The sequence below is a fragment of the Propithecus coquereli genome, unplaced genomic scaffold (genome assembly GCF_000956105.1).
Source record: "Propithecus coquereli isolate 6110/MARCELLA unplaced genomic scaffold, Pcoq_1.0 Scaffold125, whole genome shotgun sequence".
Lineage (NCBI taxonomy): Eukaryota > Metazoa > Chordata > Mammalia > Primates > Indriidae > Propithecus > Propithecus coquereli.
Genome location: NW_012136636.1, coordinates 5,554,387 through 5,574,441, shown reverse-complemented (window position 1 = coordinate 5,574,441; position 20,055 = coordinate 5,554,387). Strand labels below are relative to the sequence as shown.

At 38.0% G+C, this 20,055-nt stretch overlaps 1 protein-coding gene across 1 annotated transcript in view; it reads right to left on the bottom strand.

Annotated features, from left to right (window-relative positions):
• The window catches only part of MYO16 (myosin XVI), a 542,291-nt gene that overhangs the window by 332,312 nt on the left and 189,924 nt on the right, over positions 1-20,055 (bottom strand). Inside the window, exons 10-11 of the mRNA XM_012637927.1 lie at positions 11,750-11,860; positions 4,128-4,193 (exon numbers count right to left, since the gene is read on the bottom strand). Of these exons, the coding sequence (XP_012493381.1) occupies positions 4,128-4,193; positions 11,750-11,860 (177 nt within the window). The remainder of the gene's footprint in view (positions 1-4,127; positions 4,194-11,749; positions 11,861-20,055) is intronic.

Below are 20,055 nucleotides of genomic sequence, written 5' to 3'. Positions count from 1 at the left end.
CTATAAGATTCTTATTAGCTCTACAATCAAGTGTGACCATAAAGAAAAGCCAAGAACAATACACTAATAGTTAACTTTAAAGAGCATTTTTGTCCCCTCTCTCTCCCCTTTTCTAAAAGACACATACAGAATTAAATAATAATAATAGGCATGGAACCTCAAACAAGCTTAGGTAGTTGAAGGTGAGTGATCTTCTGACACTAATGCAATAAAAATAGTTATGGTCTACTATATTCTATAGCTATAATGGAGAAGCTAGTATCAGACTAATTCTCTTATCATGGACAGCTATAAAAACCAGATAAAATACAAATTAAGCGTCTAACTGTAGGCCTCATAAAATCACCAAAGCATCTATGGCTTGAGGAGCCAAGATCTTGGAGAAAGTCAAAATACATGGAGCCAGGCAGGCTGTTTGCCTGGCTCTCCTTAACACACACTGCCATTTTGCTGAGCAAAGCTCCACAGCGCCAAAGAAAGTAAGCAGGGACGTTATCAGTCCCTCACAGTGCCGGGGAGACAAACTCGTGTTCAGGGATCAGAAGCAGAGGAAAAGCAAGTGGACATCACCACAGCCTCTGCTGAGACGGGCAAGGGGCACACCTCATGGAAAAGAGCAAAGGAAAACTAAATGAGACTTTGCCAGGTCAAGACGGTCTGTCTACCACGTAGCTGCCCACCAGCGGGAAAGATCAAATATTTTGGGGAGGAAGATAACATCCTGGATGCTACAATTTTTTACATTGGTTTATGTTTTTACAATTTCCATGAACATAAGTAAATATGTGCATATAATGAAAAGCCGACACATACACACACACACACACACACACGCATACACACATACACGCAGCAGAAACAGACCATGATTTTAGAATCACCAGACACAGAATTTAAAATAACAGTGATTGACATGTTCAGGAAAACAGGTAGCAAAACGAAGAATTTCACCAGACAGTTGGAATTTTTAAGAGTATAAAATGGAAATTTTAGCAATGAGAAAAATATCAAACATAGAAATTTAATAGATGATTTTATCAGCAGATTCAAAACTACAGAAAAGAGAATTAATTAATTAATTAACCTGGTTAGCCAATATATCCAGATGGTAGGTCAAAGAGGAATAAAAGTGAAAACAGAAAAAGATAAATAAACTTATATTTTTATAGAATTCATATGACAAAGAAAAAAATCACAAATAGCAACAGATAACACTTTAAATTAAATGGTAATAAACTTGGGAAATGTCAAACATGTAGAATTCAGTAAAGCTGTGTTTAAAACAAAATAAAAAAGTTTCAAATACTTATTTTAGAAACAAAAAGCAGGAAATCAATGATATAGCTATAAAGCATAAACAGTAATCAAATTACAACCAAGAAAAGTAGGAAGAAGAAAACAGCAAAGATAAAAGCAGAAATCAATTGCGTAGAGGATAAATATAAAATAGAGAAAAAAATAGCCACGATTTTTTTCTTTGAAAAGATTAATACAATTAATAAATTCCTATTATATTGATTTTAAAATGTCAGAAAGGGCACAAATTACCAAAATATGGAATAAAAAAATCACTCAAAACTCTACACGCATTAAAATGATACAGATAGAACTATGGATATTTCTATGTCGAAACTGTTGACATTTAAATATAATTAACATAATGCCTGAAAAACACAATTATTAAAAGCTAGCACGAAAAGAAATAAGAATACGAACTGTCCTATATTGTCAAAGACATTAAATCTGGAACTAAAACCCTTGCCACAAAGAAAATAACAGTTCTTAGTTGCCCCACTAGCGAAGGCCTCTAAACATTTAAGAAAGAAATAACATCAAGTTTACACAAACTCTTTCAGAGGCTAGAAAACAGAGTATATTTTCCAATTCCTTTTGTGGAACCAACACAATGTTAATATAAAGGACTGAAAAAAACAGTAAAAGAAAGGTAAATTGGAGGTCTATCTCTGTCATGAGCATAGATACAAAAATCATAAACAAAATATAATTTAATAGAATCCAGCAATATAAAGAAAAGGATAAAACATCGGCAATGCAAGGTGGCTTTAACTTTCGAAATTCAGGAAATACAAGAAATAATATAAGAAACTATAAATATATAAGAAAACAAATGAATTGTGGTCCCTACCTCTTACACGATGTTTTCTATATGTGTTGAGAATACAGAATATTTAAGTAGTTTTCAAAGCAATAAGAAAAAGGTAGACAAACCAATTTTTAAGTTTTTAATTTAAAAATTGTGTAGAAGCCTTGAAAAGACATGTCACAAAAGAGGATATAATTGAACAATAATTATGTGAAAATGCTATCATTGGTTATCAGAGAAACACATATTAAAACAATAGGATATATACCCAGCAGAATGATACGCAAACAAAATAAATAAAATTTGAGCAAATAAGAGAAGCAACTAGAATTTCTGTATTATGTTGATGGGAATGTATGTTAGCACAATCACTTGGAAAATGGATGATATTTACCAAAACCAAACAAATGCATATGTTTATAATTCAATGTGCCAATTCCACTTTTAAGTATATATCCAACAAAAGAAATACATATGTTATCCATAAAACATGTGTGTGAAAGTTCATAGCAGTAATATACTAGCCCAAACAGACCAAAGTTCCATCAATAGTTAATTAAATTCCCATATAGCCACAAAAGGGAATTTTATCTAGTAATACAAAAGAAAAAAAAAAACTACTATACTTATTTTATTGCTACACACAAAAACAAGGACGAAGCTCCCATCCATATATTGAGAGGAAGTAGCCAGATACAGAGAAAGATATTCGGTAAGATTCCATTAATATAAATTTCATCCACGTAGAGGTGGTAATAGAATTGTGTTGGCCTTTGGGGAGCTATGTCATGACTGGGACAGGGTATGGGGGAGACATCTGTGATGATACTAACGTTCTATTTCTTGATCTGCATGATGGTTTCAAGAATGCCATTACTTTGCATAAATTAGTTGAATGGAACATTTAATATTTCTATGCTATGCAGTATGTACATTATACTTCAATAAACAGATTTAGAAAAATATTACTTACAGCTCAAGAACAGTGACAAATACAGCACTGAGCTTTTCCTCAAAACTATCTAATAATCACATATCAGATTAACTTTAATTCTCTGCTATAATTCCTGAAATGACTCTGGGTAACGCCCCCTTCCCCAGTTTCTCAGGCTCCCATATATTCTTAGATTGCCCAGGGGTGAGGCTGGGGTAGACGTGGGTGGAATGAGGGGAGTGGACAAGTTTCAACACAGTTTTACAGTAACAGTGGAAGTGACTATTGGTAAGAAGGGTGAAGTGGGGGGTTAGTGAGGGGGTACTCTTCTGAAGAGCTGTTTCTGTGATAATTCTTATCTCACTCCTTGGAGGCTTAGAGAGTAATCTCTCTCTCCCTCCCTCTCCCCTCCAACATGGACTAGTGGCTCCCTGCATCAAGAACACGTGTCCACTCCCCTTCTCCTGTCTGACACACTCCCGCTCCCTTGCAGGGATTCTGCTTCTCAGTGGAACCAGCCTTGGGGCCACACAAAACAAGGAGCTCCTAATAGTATTTTTGGTACATTACTACTCGGAAATCATATTGTGTTTTCAGTTGGCTGGAATAATTTTCTATAAGCAATTTCTCTTTTGATTTTGAGGGTCTCATAACTAAAGCTGGTGAGTCATTTGGGAAAACGCACACATGCAATATTACTCTTTCTAATTACCATTGCTTTAACTTCTTCAGAAAGAAGTCATGTCTTCACACAAGGGCTCTAAACTAGCTGATCTGGAGTTAGTCAAGAATGTACAGAAAATGAAATTATATATTATTTAATTTTAAAAGTCTGTCTAGTGATTACGATCATAGAGAAATTACACATTCTAAGTGCAAAGAAAATTTTTGATAAAATAACTAATTTTCCAAGTTGCCTCAAAACAAACTAAAGTCACTATCATACAATCATTCAATTAAAAATTTGTATAAATTCTTGAGAAATTTGTCTTAACGTTTTTTCTTTCTCCATCAATAATTTGATACAATATGTATGCCTAGTGAGTGTTACTCTACATTATTAAATGATGTTTAAAGTTTTATACTCACCATGGGAGAATAAATTGGAAGCTCCTTGAATGGATTAACAAGCAAGAGGATGTCCCCAATAAAAGTCTGTTCACAAAAAAGAATATAAAGATTTTATGAGCCATATAAACAGAACCTTTAAAAATTAAAAGTTATATAATTTTAAAAACATTGTACAAAATATAAAGAACAAGTAAAATCACTCCGTCACATTTTGCAAACTTTTTTAAAAACTTGCAGTTAAGGAAATAGTAAAGTCAAGTTCAAATTGAGTAACATTGCCAATAGGCTTTGTTCCACTGAACGTACAACAAATGATGGGGTCAGCAAGATGGCTGACCAGTGACATCAGCTGCCAGAGTATCTCAGTAAGAAGAAGTTTTAGATGAAAGAGAAAAAACGAACAGACCAGCAGAGATTGGGGTGGATCTGAGGGAAGGGTGCCAGAACCTTCAGGAGACTCCATGGGAAGAAGTTGCGGAGCAGAACAGGAAGGAACAAGGTATGGGTGGAGACGGACAGGCTTGAAGTCCAGGGAGAAGGGGAGGTGGAACAGTTCGTTTCTCCCTCCCTCTGACAGCCAGCAGCTTCCCGAGCTGCTACAGAGACTTTCTTCCCACAAGAGCCCAGAGGCTGCTGCTGCCAGTGAGCTGGGAGCTGCTTGTGGACAGGCCACCAGGCTCCCAGCCCCACGGGGCACCTCCTGTCTCAACAGACCCAAGTGCGGACAGCAGGGGCCATCCTGCTTCTCTACCCACTGTGCACCTTTGTCCTCCCCAGGGGGCTTCAACTCCTCGGGTTTCATCTTGTTCACTCCCACACAGCCATTTCCCAACTCTGGCCCAGACTGCAGGAGCCACAGGGGTCCAATGGGTCCCAAGTGATCTGTGTGACAACAGTGCCTGGACACTTTGGGCAGGTGGCCTCCCAGAGTGAGGGACAGACACGACCAGAGTGCTGGCATTTCCTCCATCCAGACTCTCTTCCTCCCCTTCCCTTTCCCTATCTGCAGCTGCCTCTCAGCAGCTCTCTCAAGACAATTGAGCCATCACATCAAAGCTTTCACAGAGTGGGGCTCAGACCTTTCCTCTTGGGGTCCTGCAGCAGATTGAGGGGTGCTCAGACTGTGAGCTCCCTGGCTGCTGGCCCTCCCTCGTGCTTCTTGCCCAGTGACTCCATCAGAGTGGGGCACACCCTGTGGCAGAGGGACATGAAACCTGCTTGGGCACCCCACGGGCAACTCAGGACCATGCTTCTCCCTGGCATGGCCAAGGACTGATCTTCGGGGACCTGGGGACAGGCTCCCAAGCAAGATCCTGTACACCAGGGTCTCAATCTCATTGCTGGGGGCACGGAGGGGAGATTTGTGAATCAGTCTCAGGAGGTGTGGGTGCCGGCAGGGGCAGATCAGAGTGGGTCCTCGCTACAGCGTGCTCGCTGGGCACCCCTCCTCCTATGGGAGGGCCACGCTCCCAGCTCAGTCCAGGATCCTGGGCAGGGAACCTCCCAGCCCACTGGGCAGTCGCTGTGGAGCTTGGCTGGCTTGAGGTCCTGCCTGTCAGCAGACGACTGGGAGAAACCACAGAATAGGGGAAGGTGGAAAGGAGCAAGGCTTGCTGCAGACTACGAGACTGTGGGTCTCAGACAACCCCATCTCCACAGGCAGACTTTCTGGTTGAGTGGGGCCACCTCGGACCCTCCCTGGCAGCTGAGCCCAGAGGTGGGGAGCAGACCTTTGACTCCTGCCAAAGCAGATCCCTTGCCGGCTTCTGTGGAGTGGGAGGGCAGGCTCACCCAACCCAGCCCTGCCCAGTCTCACTCCCCCAGCGGCCCTACCCACCACCTGGGGCACTAGAATTCTTCTCCAGAGGAACTAGAGCTGGTCACACGTCCCAAAAACAGCATTAGAGTTTGTTTCTCCCAGCAAGCGCCACCTACTGAGAGGGAGGCCACTTTGCAGGCCCTTCATAGCATTTACTGATTCATCATCATGCAGGGTGTGGTCTATTCTCACCCACAAGCACCACCGACTGGCTCTGAGACTAAATTGGGTGTGTCAGCACAACTCACACTGTTAAGAAGACCATAGGGCTCGGGAAAGAGAAAGGATTTCGAAGACCTCCATCCTTTCTCATCAAAGACAGGCAGGGAATATGCCCACTCACATAGCTCACCACTGCTGCAGCCTACGAACAACTAGCAACTGAGAAAACCACCACACCAAGGCTATCCATAACCAAAGTATCCATCCAGAACCTAGAGCTCCGTCAAAGCACCCACAAGCAAAGCCAAAGGTTCTTACCCAATATGTGCTACAAACACACCCATACGAGTGAGGAAAGGGGAAAAAGCCCTATCTAAACAAAAGAAAATCCCAAAATAAGAAGCAATAGCTGCTCCAGATGAGAAGGAATCAGTGAAAGAACTTCAGAAGTATGAAGAATCAAAGGGAAGGTCACCCCCAAAAGGGAACACTAGCTCTCTAGCAATGGAAACCAACCAAAATCAGAATATTGAAATGACAGATAAAGAATTCCAAATATGGATAATTAGTAAGCTCAATGAAATGTAGCATTTACTTAAAAGGATCAGCCAGTATTTTATACCCAAGTGAATAAGAGAAGAAATAAAAGTGAAATAATAGATCTGAAGATATGGGCCTTATTAATGTAATATACTGAAAGCTACTGTTAAATGCTAGAGAAGAAAAATGCAGCTAGAAATTGGATTGTTAAAAAAATTAGAAATTTGCTGATTAATTAAGGAAGATGAGAAACTTTAAAATAAAATCAAAATACTTCTAAGTGAGGTAGAATTTTTATATTTTATTTTTTTATTAGAATTTTTATATTGGCCTACTTGTTGAAGGAATTTGAGCCTGTGTCCTTGAAAATACATTTTGTGATAAAAATAGTTTATAAAGTGTGATTTAATGTTAATTCTAAAGTCATAGAATGTGACTTTTGATAAATCATCAGAAGCAAGGAGGCTGTTTTGATGAAATGGAACATTTTAAATGTCCTTCAGAGAAAGAGTTTAACTTGTAGAAATCAAGAGAATCCTTTGACCTCATCTTTTGGATATATTACTTTTTTTTCGATAGCTTACACATGTTAAGTACTCAAAAGGGACTTTTAGGTTGAGTGGAATGACATGAAACCATATGGCAGGTATTGCGTTGCATAGCGTAGGATATCATAGATGGGGCTGCAGGTAAGTAGGCTGGGGGCAGTATTAGCTTGGGAAAAATGTATCCATCTACACAATTTCAAATATCCTTGAAGTGAGAGAAACCTCAGTCTCTGACTCCAGCCTGTCAATTTTAGCCTCTAGAAATGCTCTTAAAAAGAGGACCTGCTACATCCCACTGGGTCACCCTGCTCAGCAAATTAACAGGTGTTAAGTGGCTGCGATGAGCCAGGCTGTGTGCTGGGAGGTGTCACACAATGTTTCATTGACTTTGATTTGCTTAGTGCCAATTGCTGTATATGTATTTTAGAACTCTCTTGGCTAACCAGATGTTAACAGAAGCTCCTGTGTTTATTTTGTGGCTTTTTTCTTTATGAATCTCAAGTCCCACTAATGTGTTTGTAAAGTCAACGCTGCCAGCAAACTCCTTTGCTGTCCATAAAGGAATTTGATTGCATATTCTGTTCTCCCTGGTACTTTTGGCAGTCATTATTTCGAGAATGCAATGCTTTTATTCTGTGCATTTCCTGGGGAGTACGTATCATATCACCTGCAATTCGTTTTCTGTTTGAAGGTTTGGAAACTTCCTGCTGCAACAGACTATGGAAACTCCCCCATCCAATGTCCAGATGGAATGTTACACACTTAGGAAAAGAGAAATTTATAATCTGTTTTGAAAAATCATACTGTATAACAAATCAGACTACAGGAAAAAGAGATGAAAATTCTGTTCACATAATTCATTCGGTTAATATATTTTATGTTGGCTCTGATGAAAGCCATCACTCAACCCTCAGTTGTTTGCCATGGATAAATAAATACTAATTTCTTTCTCTTGTGCTAAAATGTGTATTTGGTCTAAGTGGTCTCCTCATTTATTCAATGTTTATTGGGCACCTACCTGTTGTCATATATGTGGCAGTGAGCAGGGAACATAACAAAAGTTCTTGCCCTCACGGAGCTCACATTCTAGTGTGTGTGTGAACATGTGCAGGGTGAGATGGGGAGAAGGCAGAATCTAAATAAGAATCTAAATAAGAAAAATATAAAATATGTTAGAGAGTGATAAGCTTATGGAGAAAAATACAGCAAGGCAAAGGAATGGGATGTGCATGCTGCAATTTAAAATATGCTGAGGGGCTGGGTTTGGTCAGCAAGGAAGTTTGTGTGAAGCCCTGAGGGGAGGAGGGAGGAGAAAGGGAGGGGCTCTCAGCAGTCAGGCTATTCAAGCACAGGCTTCACAGACATGCTGGGTGTGCTCAGCGGAAACAAAGGCACCATCATGGCCATAGCAGGGGCACCGAAGGGGAGGGCTGTAGCACCTGAGGTCAGAAGTGTGAGGAGTAAGAAAAAGTGTTCAGGCCATATGGGCCTTTCTTCAGACTCTGGCTTTACGCTGAGTGAGCTAGAGTTGTTTCAGCAGAGAAACGTCATGATGCAATGTACCTTCTAACGGCATCACTCTGGCTCTTGTGTGGGGAGTGGACAGATGGGTGGTCAAAGGAAGCCCATACACTTATTTGAAGGTTAGCACAAAATGCAATGATTGAAGCAAGACAGGTCCCCAGGGTGAGGTTGTATGCTGTGTACATCTGAAAGGGAGGGCTGATGTCACAGGAAAATCAGGTGTGGGGTGTGGAAGAAAAACAAATTCAGATGTTTGAATTTTGAAATTTCTAAGAAACTAGTGATTTTCTATTTGTAGGTAAGGAACACTTGCTTTTAGTCCCAATTAATCATGGACTGATACCTTTGTAAAACATAATAAAAATGAATTACTAAAAAATGAGATTGAAAAAGACAGACATACAAAATGCAAGCCCCAATTTGTATTAAATCCAACAGATGAAAATTAAATGATCAAACTGCTGTAAGAGTTTCTCTAAAAACACTCTTATTACACACTGGTAATAAAACGTTCACGTATCTACTGGACCACAGATGATACATTGAAAAGCACTTATTATTATTTAATCCATAAAGTTTAAATTGCTTGTCTAGCCATTAGATGTGATTTCATATACCGTAACATGGAGCACTCCTATTACAGAGTTGATCACAGTCAATTTAGCTTTTCAATATTCCAGGTATTATGAAAAGGAAACCCATGTCTCACACAGTGGCAAATTTATATGGTGCAAGACCTTTAGCAAAGAAGGGAATATTAATACTGATTATCCAGAAAGAGATACAAACCAAGTAAAGGGAAAATTATATAAGAAAATGGTCCACTTTGTGAAGGAACTGGAGCCAAGGCTCTGATAAAAAGGTAGGAATTATTTGTCATTTAAGATTAATTGTGACTTTCTTCCCAAAAGCAACAAGATTAGGTTCATGTTAAGTTAGAATCTTAAACATGGGAAGTGTCATTTGATAATATTCCTGGGTCACAGGTCACAAGGATAGGAAAAGGTTGGTGCTATTCATAAAATGCTGTTTGCCATGTGGGGGGAGACCCACAGGATAAGCACTTTGTGAATGCTGAGTTTGAAAGTTTTCATGAACTTTTTAGAAGGGGATATAAAATTACCCATCGTAACATGTCAATAGTGCCATATATATATATATATATATATATATATATATATTAGATATATATATATATATATCTAATTAATCTTTAGAAAGCATTGGCCAGGCCTCATGGTGAGCACAACCCACAAACTCCATGCTCACCGAGCTCAGAGTCCAGCACCAGCCAGACATTACCCAAACCACCCATGAAGTAAATAATCACAAACTCTGACAAATGCTGGAGAGACAGAGAGTCCACAGTGATTTAATCTGGAAGTGCTAGAGTTTATAAAGCTAAATATTTCATGGTGCAGAAAGAAAACTTCAGGGGAAAGAGAAAACAGTCTATGGAGAGTCCTCAGTGCAGGAAGGAAGGTGATGCTCAAATAGTTGAGACATGGTAGTATGAGTCCTCGGTGTTGTTCAGGGGCCAGGCCATGAGAAGTTTCATAGTTGAGATCCTAGACTCTGGAATAAGGAGTCTTGGTCTTAGTCCCATGAAAAATGATAAACCATAGGAAAGATTTCAGACTGGGAGCTTTGAGATTACATTTTTGCTTTATAAAAAAATTAGTTCATTGTGAGATTGGATTGAGCAAGCATGAAGGTTGCTCTAGAAAGTTAGGAAGCTGTTTGGAAATGGAAGATGAGGATGGCTTTGAGGAGGGGGTGGCCACAGAGGGGGAGAGAGGCAGATTACATTGATATTTAGGAGATGACACCACTTGTTAGGCATGGAGGGGGTAAAAAAATACAAAATGAGTGAAGCAATGGTCTTCCAGTTCCATAATTAAGAGTAAAAACAAACAAAAATCAACTACAATACTGGGACAAAAAGATGGGAAAATGGAATAAAAATAATATACACTTTGCAAAAGTTAACAGGGCGGTAACAGAGACCAAAGGAATCAGGTCTCACCACTTTATGTCAGTGATTTAATTTTATTAATTTTGATAGAAGTATCTAATTTTAAGTGTATTTACAGTGGCAGGTAATTTATCCCAACATTAAGATGTTGTATTGCATTTTTCATAGGCTAATCAGCATCTGACAATTTATTACTTGTGAGGAAATCTCAGACTTCACATTTACATGAAAATTACTTAATCAATTTCTCAGCAGATTAGGAAAAAAAGAGTGTTATCAAAAAAGGGATATCAAATATATGCATAATCAGATTTCTCCGTAGACATTCTGATTGAATTGCTCTGTGCTCTATGTAGAATATAACAAAATTCCGGTGGCAGCGGGGCGAAAGAGAGAGGGGGAGAGACAGAAAGAAAGAAAGCAGGAGAGATTTTGAGATTACAGTGTGTCTAAATTGTTACCAGTGTTAGAAGAAGCGACACGCAAATGAGGCTGGAACCACAGAAAATCAATTCTCCATGCTGTTTGTCATCCGAGTAACATTTTTGTATCCTATCATCATAAATCTGTATATAAATTATTTACTTTATAGTCAAAGACATTTCCTGGTAATTTAGAGCAACAACTGTTTCTCTTTTCATGCAAATAGAGAGGCATCCCTACATGCATAGCCAATGTTTCCTGTTAAGCTTTTTCTTTTTTTTCCCAGACCTAGCAGGCTCAGCTAAAGTAGGTGAGACACCCAGCATTTTTATAAGTGATGTGCAGATCTGCTGGTTCTAGCGAGATCTTCCGGAGCAATCGTGATTATAGGAAAGTTCAACACTAGTGAGTACCTGTGTCTACCCTCAGGGTATTGGCTTCTACTTAACAACTCCAAAATTTGGAACTTTGATGAATTTGCCTTATAACTGAGCCAGAATGAACCTGGACTCTAAGAAATTCACCTTAAGTTATCGCTATGACCAGAAGCGCCAATGAGCCCTTTGCTTGCAATATTGGCAGCACGGAAGGGTGATGAAAATACACAGCAAGACAAAGCAGTGCACATGGCAATTTCGGGGGCACTCACGTATATCTGATTGTTCCCGAAGCGCTTCTGGATTTCATAAAGGAGGCTGCCATCATTGAGCTCACTGAGCGTTGCCAGGTCATCATTTGGAGCAGGAGGCATCAGTTTGACCTGGGGAAAAAATAAGAATGATCAATTATAATTGCTTTCCAATCAACTTTCTTTGCAGTTGGATGCTCCATTTTCAATCAGGTGTCAAAACTTTAAAGACCACCTGAGTTTGAAACTGTTATTAAAAGATGAAATTTTTGTTCAATGAAAAGGAAAAAAAGTATGCAAAGCCACAGAGAAATGTATTCGGGTGAGAATTTCTGCTGTGTACCACTAGTGTGCACATACACACACTTTGTATGTCAGGTTACCTTGTGTCACTCAGTCATTAAGTCTGTCAAAACCACGTCAACATGTTGTCGCTCCCCATTCCCTACTTGTAACTCGGACAGCCCTGCGCTGCACTGAGCCCTCGGTAAGACAGGCAGCTGAACAGCTCACATACTTGTGGTGTTCCCCACGCTAAAACAAAACTTCTCATGTTACTATTGTTGGCATGGAAAGGAAGCGATGTGTGTGGAATTTGGATTCTACATTCATGTAGGATGAGGCTAGATTTTAAAAGCAGCTTTTAGATCTCTGGCTTGTGATTTTTATTCTGCTCAACATTATTCTTAAGATTAAGGTAGCTGAGAGATTAACTCTGTCATAAGGAAAAAAAAACATGCTTTCCCATTCAATTTGATACAGAGGGAAAGTTTAAAAACTGCAATGTTCCAAATAAAAAAGATAAATTTGCATTCTTTAATTACATGAAAATCTACCCTTTCCAAATTGGAAATGGGCATTGTTTAATTTTATGTACACAGAACATGCTCTGAAAAGTAGACATTTGATATCATATGACGCATTGGTTTTTTAAATGTCAAACACAGAGGAACAAAAAGAACAAGAATTTTGTTATCAATGTGAGTTCATTGATGCCCATAGTAAATTTGTAATAACAGCCAGGTTTTTTTTTTTTTGGTATTATTTGTATTCTATATTTACATTTGCATTTTGTATTTATAGCTATCTTATATATTGTATTATTAATTGTATATACCATTACTAAATAATTTGAACTTAAATATTACTATTTATCAGTTAAATGTTTATCCAGTGAAAAATACAGCACATTTTTAAGAGAACTAAATTTAGATCTATTTTTCTGATATTAGTGAATATTTTGCAAAATGAAATCTTCCCCATGAATTCATAAAATCATTCAATTGTTTTTCCAGATTGTTTCTGAACCTAATGTAGTAACGGTAGAAACACGAATCCAGTATGTCAAAAGGTCAGAAGGGTGATTTGTTACTAATTATAGTTGGAGGGTGGCCTGTTAGTAGACTATCTGGCATTGACGATAAAACCATTTCTATAAGCGGGAAACACAATATTCCAATAGTTACGTGCTTATTTATTAAACTTTAATTTGTAAAATATTCTAGATCACAGAAATGTGAAGAACAAGCCTCTCCCCTCCACAACCAAGATGCCCACACTCAAACATCTGAGTTTATTATTTTCCCTACTCTTGCAACATTTAACAGAAATATATTTCTAAATATCTTTTAGAATTAACCTCTATAAAACATATAACATAGTTTTATTAAACTAAGATATTTAACTTTGGGTTAGAGGCATAGCTTTGAGGCTTTAATACTGTCAGAAATATCTATTTAAGTAGTTCAAGAGTAGTATCTAAAAACTGGTTCTTTTTGCTGATAAAAATAGAAATCATAATGTTCCAGCTATTCTAGTATTTTCTGGGCTGTCAAAAGAATTTTGGGATTGTGTGATATCAACTTTTTAACATTATACATTTAGTTCCACTTTGAAGAGTTTCACAGGCTCCGAGTGCTACCCGGACTGACAGCTCTCCGAGCAGAGTGAAAATAGGAGCAGTGACAGCCGTCTTGGCTCAGCCTGCACGTGAAGTAACTGGTGATCTCCATCCGGGCAGTTTTTTAAATTCTGTATTCATCAGTCATGCAAATTCAGGTGAAAATTTTAGACACTAATTTGAGCTTCCCCACTTTACATGCTGGAAAAGTCAAGCCCATCTATGCCTAAAACATGGATTATTTTTATTCATTTGGGTGAACGGTATTTAAGTCCCAGTTGCATATCCTCCCAGCTGAGAGTTCTTAAATATTTTTTGTCTTAACATCATGAAGCTCCTTTTCATTCTCTTATAAAATATGATTAACACAGCATCTACTTCACAGAGTGGTTGTGAGAATCGAGTTTATCTGGAGGGCTTGGCACAGCGCCTGTGCTGCGGCTAAGGGGGCCCCGTTAGCGTGATTGGTAACCCACCCAGAAAGGGCCGTGGGTGCCAGTAGTGAACTTCCCACCAGCTTCCCTCATGGCTGCTTTTGAGGCGGGAAGGAGGCAGGCGAGTGTGGAGGGCTCTGGGTCTCTCCACAAAGATGATCGGCTTTTTTCTGCTCTAGAAATCAGAGTTGTCATTCACACGCTTATTTCTGTGGAAGGTTCTGCTAAATAATATATTTTTTTTAAGTTTGACATTCATCATTGCTATTGTCAAACATCTTTAATTAACAGATGAAGAACTGGAGCCCCGGAGAGGCCGTGTGATTTTTCTAGGCTCACACAGCGGGTAAGTAACAAGCAAAAGCTGGGAAGATAATGACGGGGTGACGGTGGAGGAATTCTAGCAGATAATGGATACATCTCATAACATATGTTCAATAATTTGCCAATTTTTTCTTGCTCATCTCCTCTTTGCCAGGCAGGTGCTAGTGGTTTAGTACAAAGAGGTAAAAAGGGACGATGTCTTTTCCCTCAGAGTGTTTACATTCTACCGAGGGGAGAAACAAGGATACAAATAAGACATGCTAAGTACAAACAGTATGTGAAGGAAAAAACAGGATGCACAGAAAAGAGAAAAACTTCACTTTTGATTGGATGGTCCAAGAAGTCCTCTGTGAAGAGGTCACATTGAAATTGAATTTAAGATAATTTAAAATGCCAGTCCTTTGAGATATGGGAGAAGATTGTTCCAGGGGGAGAGAAGGTAAAGGCCTCAAGGTCAGGAGGAGATTGGTGTGTTGGAGGCGCTGGAATCTGGCTGGTGTGGATGGACGGTGGGAGGAAACAGCAGAAGATGATGCTGAAGGAGTTGGTGAAGCTTTGTAGGCCGTGGGGAAATGACGCTTAATTCCAGGAATTATGGAAAGTCATAAAGGAGTTTAAGCAGGGGGATGGCAAGATCAGCTCCAGGTTGCTAAGGGGATACTCTGGCAGCTTGTGGAGGGGGAGGCTGGGAGGGTTGAGACCAGCTAGCAAGCTCTAGATAAAGGTGGCCCAATGAAGGGGCTGAAGAAGAGGAAGAATGGATTGGACTTTGATTTGTTTAGGAGAGAGGAGCTACCATATGCAACTGTGCACACTTGATTTTTTTAGTTGGAATTAATTTAGACAAGATTGAGGGTCTTCTTATATAGATGGACAACTTTGTTCTATTCCAGGATCACAGACTGGAATGTTTGCCCTTGGATATAAAAGGAATCTGGAAAATAAGTACAGATGGACAAGCATGTATTTTCTAGAAGTGAAAAGACTACTGGCAAAAGTCCTTATACAGAGAGGTACATGAAAAAGAACTTCCACCATCAATTTAGGGACCAATGTAGATATGTTTTTCTTCTAATATCTTTGGAAGCATTTCCCCAAAGTACATAAACTTATGCACACACACACACAGCCCAGAAAAGTATGTGGGCATATATGTATATACAAAAAATTAATACATATATACATTCACACATGTATATATAATAATATGATAGAAGTCAATAATATAATCACAATAACGTTGAATAATGCAAAAAGAAGGTAAAACTCTCCAGTAAGGTAGCATACATATTTAACTCCCCAAGCAATCATAAAAAGGAGAAAAATCAACAGCAAGTTTCTTTTTTTTTCTTCAGGAGTAATGATTTAGGCTAAGATAATGAAATTCCTCTTACAACCACAATGCTAACAATTTCGATGCAAATTTCTGTGTGCACATTTAGAAACACATGAATAGTACTAACAGAAGCTCTGCATTTGTTCCGACAAGCCTGAAAGAGCTATCACAGACATCTCATTGGTATTCTTGTGGATTTTCGTCTTCAGTGGCACAGCTGTTACATGAGTTAGGGAAAGTACTAGGCTGGCAGTAAAAATGTGAATACTCCCTAGCCTGTTTATAGTAACAAAATGTGACAAATACAGTGTTATAGTAGATCAAGGAAAGAATTCCCTGCATTTGTCAGATCAGGATTCCAAAATGATCAGGCAGGAAGCTTTGATAATCAATCTTAAGCAAGGCTATCAAAGGGATGCATTCCTTATAAAGATTTCAAAAGCAGAGTGACAGCTGATCAGTACAAAGAAAAAAATATGCCTGTGAATATTGTTATGTTATAGTTGCAGGCTGAATAGTGTAGACTCATACTACCAACAACTACCAGACAATTATAACACTAGCCCAAACAGGTATCAGATAAATACGTAAAAAAAAATTGCATATCCTCTCTAGAACTGACATTTAATGGCTTTTATTATATGTATATATTTCCAACAGGAGAGATCTAAAACACAAAATAGACATAATTCACAATAGAAGGTCAGGAAGAACTTAGGAGAAACATTTTGAGCAATGTTTTGAGATCCATGCGAATTTAAGTTTTGAAAATATTCTGAATTTGCTGATCTTTTGTCCCCCCTGTTTCAATGCTGCTTTGTACTGTTTTGTCTTTTTTAAATTTTTTTATTTTTTATTTCAAAGTATTATGGGGGCACAAATGTTTTTGGTTACATACGTCACTTTTGTAATGCTCGAGTTAGGGTTAAAAATGTGCCCATCACCCAAATAGTGTTCATTGTACTCCTTAGGCAGGTTTTCAGCTGTCCTCTCCTCTCCCCTCTCTCCTCCTTGATTTCCTTTGAGATTTACTTCCCCTTATGAGCACATGTGTGCTCATCAGTTAGTTCCAATTTAATAATGAGTACAAGGAATTACTGTTTTGTCTTATTTTGTTTGCTTGTGTGTTTGTGATTTCTCTCTGGGAGATTAGTAATGTATATCCAGGGACTAGAAACCTGATGAGCAACAGAGATGGTCTCACATATGGGAAAAGGGAAAGGCAGTATAGGGGAAAAGAAACCAATATGTATAAACGAGAAGGAAAGAGTCAGTGGGGAAAAAAAAAAAAAAAGACAATGAGGTGTCTGGAAAGATCATAACAGGACAGGGTGATAATGTGACAAGTACTTCACTGAGCTTCCAAAGCTTACGCCCATGGCTATGCCTGGATATCCTTGCAATGGGGCTGCCCTCCTCTTGTTTTTCTGTTAGATGAAACAGTGAGATCTATCAGATCCTTTCACTTACTTCCGCTTTAGTGGCTGAAGATGAACGTGTTTGTATACATGCATGTTGGTGTTTCCATGGACTACAGGAAAAAAAGTCTTGCCAGTCTTCAAAATCTGCCGCATTGTCCCCCAAAGAGCATTGGATATGAAATGAAAGAAACATCTCTGATCTAGGCAATTTGCTTAACTTTCTTGAGTCTAAGTTTGGTCAGTTTAAAACTCAGTTTGAAACTTGAGTTTAAATAGTGAAAATGGATAATAACTTGCTCACAGTGATATTTTGAGGATTAAGATAATGCAGATGAAAGCAATTTTAAGCCTTGAAATGCCAACCCATATAAAGTATTATTTTATATTATTATTTTCTAAAATAACATACATTTACATTGAAAGAAATAAAGCCCAATGGATGTGTAGAACAGAATTACATGAATTAAGAGCACATCCATGTAGTGAATAGAGAAGACTTTATTAGGCTGGCAAAGCCTAATATATAGTCAGTCTGTAGAAATAGTGACAATGAAATAATACATATGTCTAATTGAGTTTGTATTGTTTTTAGTAATTGTGTTATAACTTATGGCCCTCATATACTGTCATTTTTGTGACAACCATACAAGGTCAGCACTGTATACCCATTTTACACATGAGGATTTTAGTGAGGTCAGGAAACTTTCAGAGTCACAGAAGTCCTGAGATTTGACGAGAACAAATCGCTCCATCCCCCTTTCCTCACTCCCAGGCTACCACGCCTTCACTACGTGGAATGAAGACTTGACTTGAATTTCAAGCTCCAACTAAATTTAACTAAATATTTTCTGAAAGGAAATAACAGAGGGAGGAAAGAAATTAAAAAGTTAGGAAACCAGAAAGGGGATGGGAGAAGAGGGCTTTACCGGGAGAGATGAGATGGGCGGCGAAACCAGGAGGGAAAGGGAAGAAGGGAAGGAAGAACGTCTTGCACACTTTTAAGCAACGGGAGGAAAATTGTATGTTCTCAAAGATTTTGTACAAACAAACATTAATTTCAGTGCTTCTCAGAAACTAAAAGAAAAAGGTTAAATCAAGATCTTAATATTCAATTACAGAGTTATCATTTGATAAGACCTACATTTTATTAAAATCTGGAAGAAGAGATGCTAAGTGGTTTTTATTTTAATTTTTAAAAATTTTCTACATTATATATTTCTCTTTAAAATGTTTATCAGAGATTTATTGCTTCGAAAAGTCTTTTCTAAAGCCTTCCTGTGAACTGTGAATGTGTTATCTGGTCAGCGAGTGATCTTCCCCTGGAAAGAATCATCTGGCACCTGGTGGCCAGGAATGTCCGAGAGCATGACTGCATACAGTGGGAGGTATTAGTGGGTGGCTATTAGATAGAAAATACGTGAACAAAAACTGGAAAGCAGCCATCTCCTCTTTGATAACACATAAATACGATACGGTTACAATTACTTTAAATATCTAGGGTATAATTATAAAAAGCCTACAGTGAAAACAGAAAAGTCATTCTACAAAGATTACACCTGACATTTTTATGTTGTGAATGCCCTCTTAATTTTGAAGAATATTTTATGTTTTTTAGAAACATCTTGTTAAAATACCACATAAAAGCAATTGATACGCTAATCAGAAATTTATTTCACTCCACAGAAGGAAAAATTTCAGCACCTTCATGAAAGGGTTGACCTCATTCGTTCTTCTTTAGTTAAATAAATAGTTTTTGCACTACTGCTAAACTCAACCCCTAGTGAACAGTTTCAAAGCAAATCAATAGAAATGTACAATAAATTCATAAGTAAACATTGACTATAAGTCATGCAATATCTATAATTACATTCAAAAGTTTTTTGAATGTTAGCAACTTTGAATAGTAGGAAGTCAATTAAACTCAGGGTTTCCACACATTTCTATAATGAATTCAGAAAAAATACTTCAAAACAATGCCAATGAAAATAAAAATTTTAAAGTATCTCTAATTTATCTAAGAAATCTAATGAATAACAATAATATTCCCATTCTTAATTTTATAACAAATTAAAATTTGAGGAATACAGCTCCATAGGGTTATAAATAGTGTTCAATAGTCAATAATACTCAATTCCTTTGATCACATACCTATTATGATAGAATCAAATGATGTAGAATAATTTCTAATCACGAAAACAATGATTGAAAAAAATAAATCTTCCCCCCAAAAAGGAAATGCATATATGATACTATTTTGGCAAAGCTAAACTTTAAGTAGTAATATGTTTATATCTTCATTACAAGAGAATATATACCATAATAAGCTTTAATTCAAACTGGCTATCTGTGGGAACAATTAGGAAACAGAAATCACCTATGGTTTCGACCGTTGAGAAATAACTCAGAAATTTTTTTCCTCAACACTCATGGAAAACTAATTTATTTTGAGTCTTAAATATCTGTAATTAAAACAAAGAACAAGCTTTTAAATTAGTAAATTTTATGGGTATAAGCATTAAAATGTCTGAGGGAAAAGGAGTTAAGACATTGGTGAATTAAAGTCATTTTTCCCTGGAAGTTGAAAGTTTTGTCAGATACTAAATTATCCAAATGATAGGGATCAGAAACACTTGGAATGTTAACGGAAGATAATATGACCCTTAAGAAAGTTAAGAAATGTTTTGCTTTAACTTTTACCTAACATTTAATTAGCTTATTGCTATGAACTGAACTGTGTCCTCCCCAATTTATATTTTGAAACCCCAAACCCCAGTGTGACTATATTCAGAGACGGGGCCTATAAAAAGGTAGTTGAGGTTAAATGAGGTCATAGGAGTGGGATCCTGATTCAACAGGATTAATGAAAAGAGACTCTAGATAGTGCATGCACCCTCCCTTCCTCTCCCTGCCTT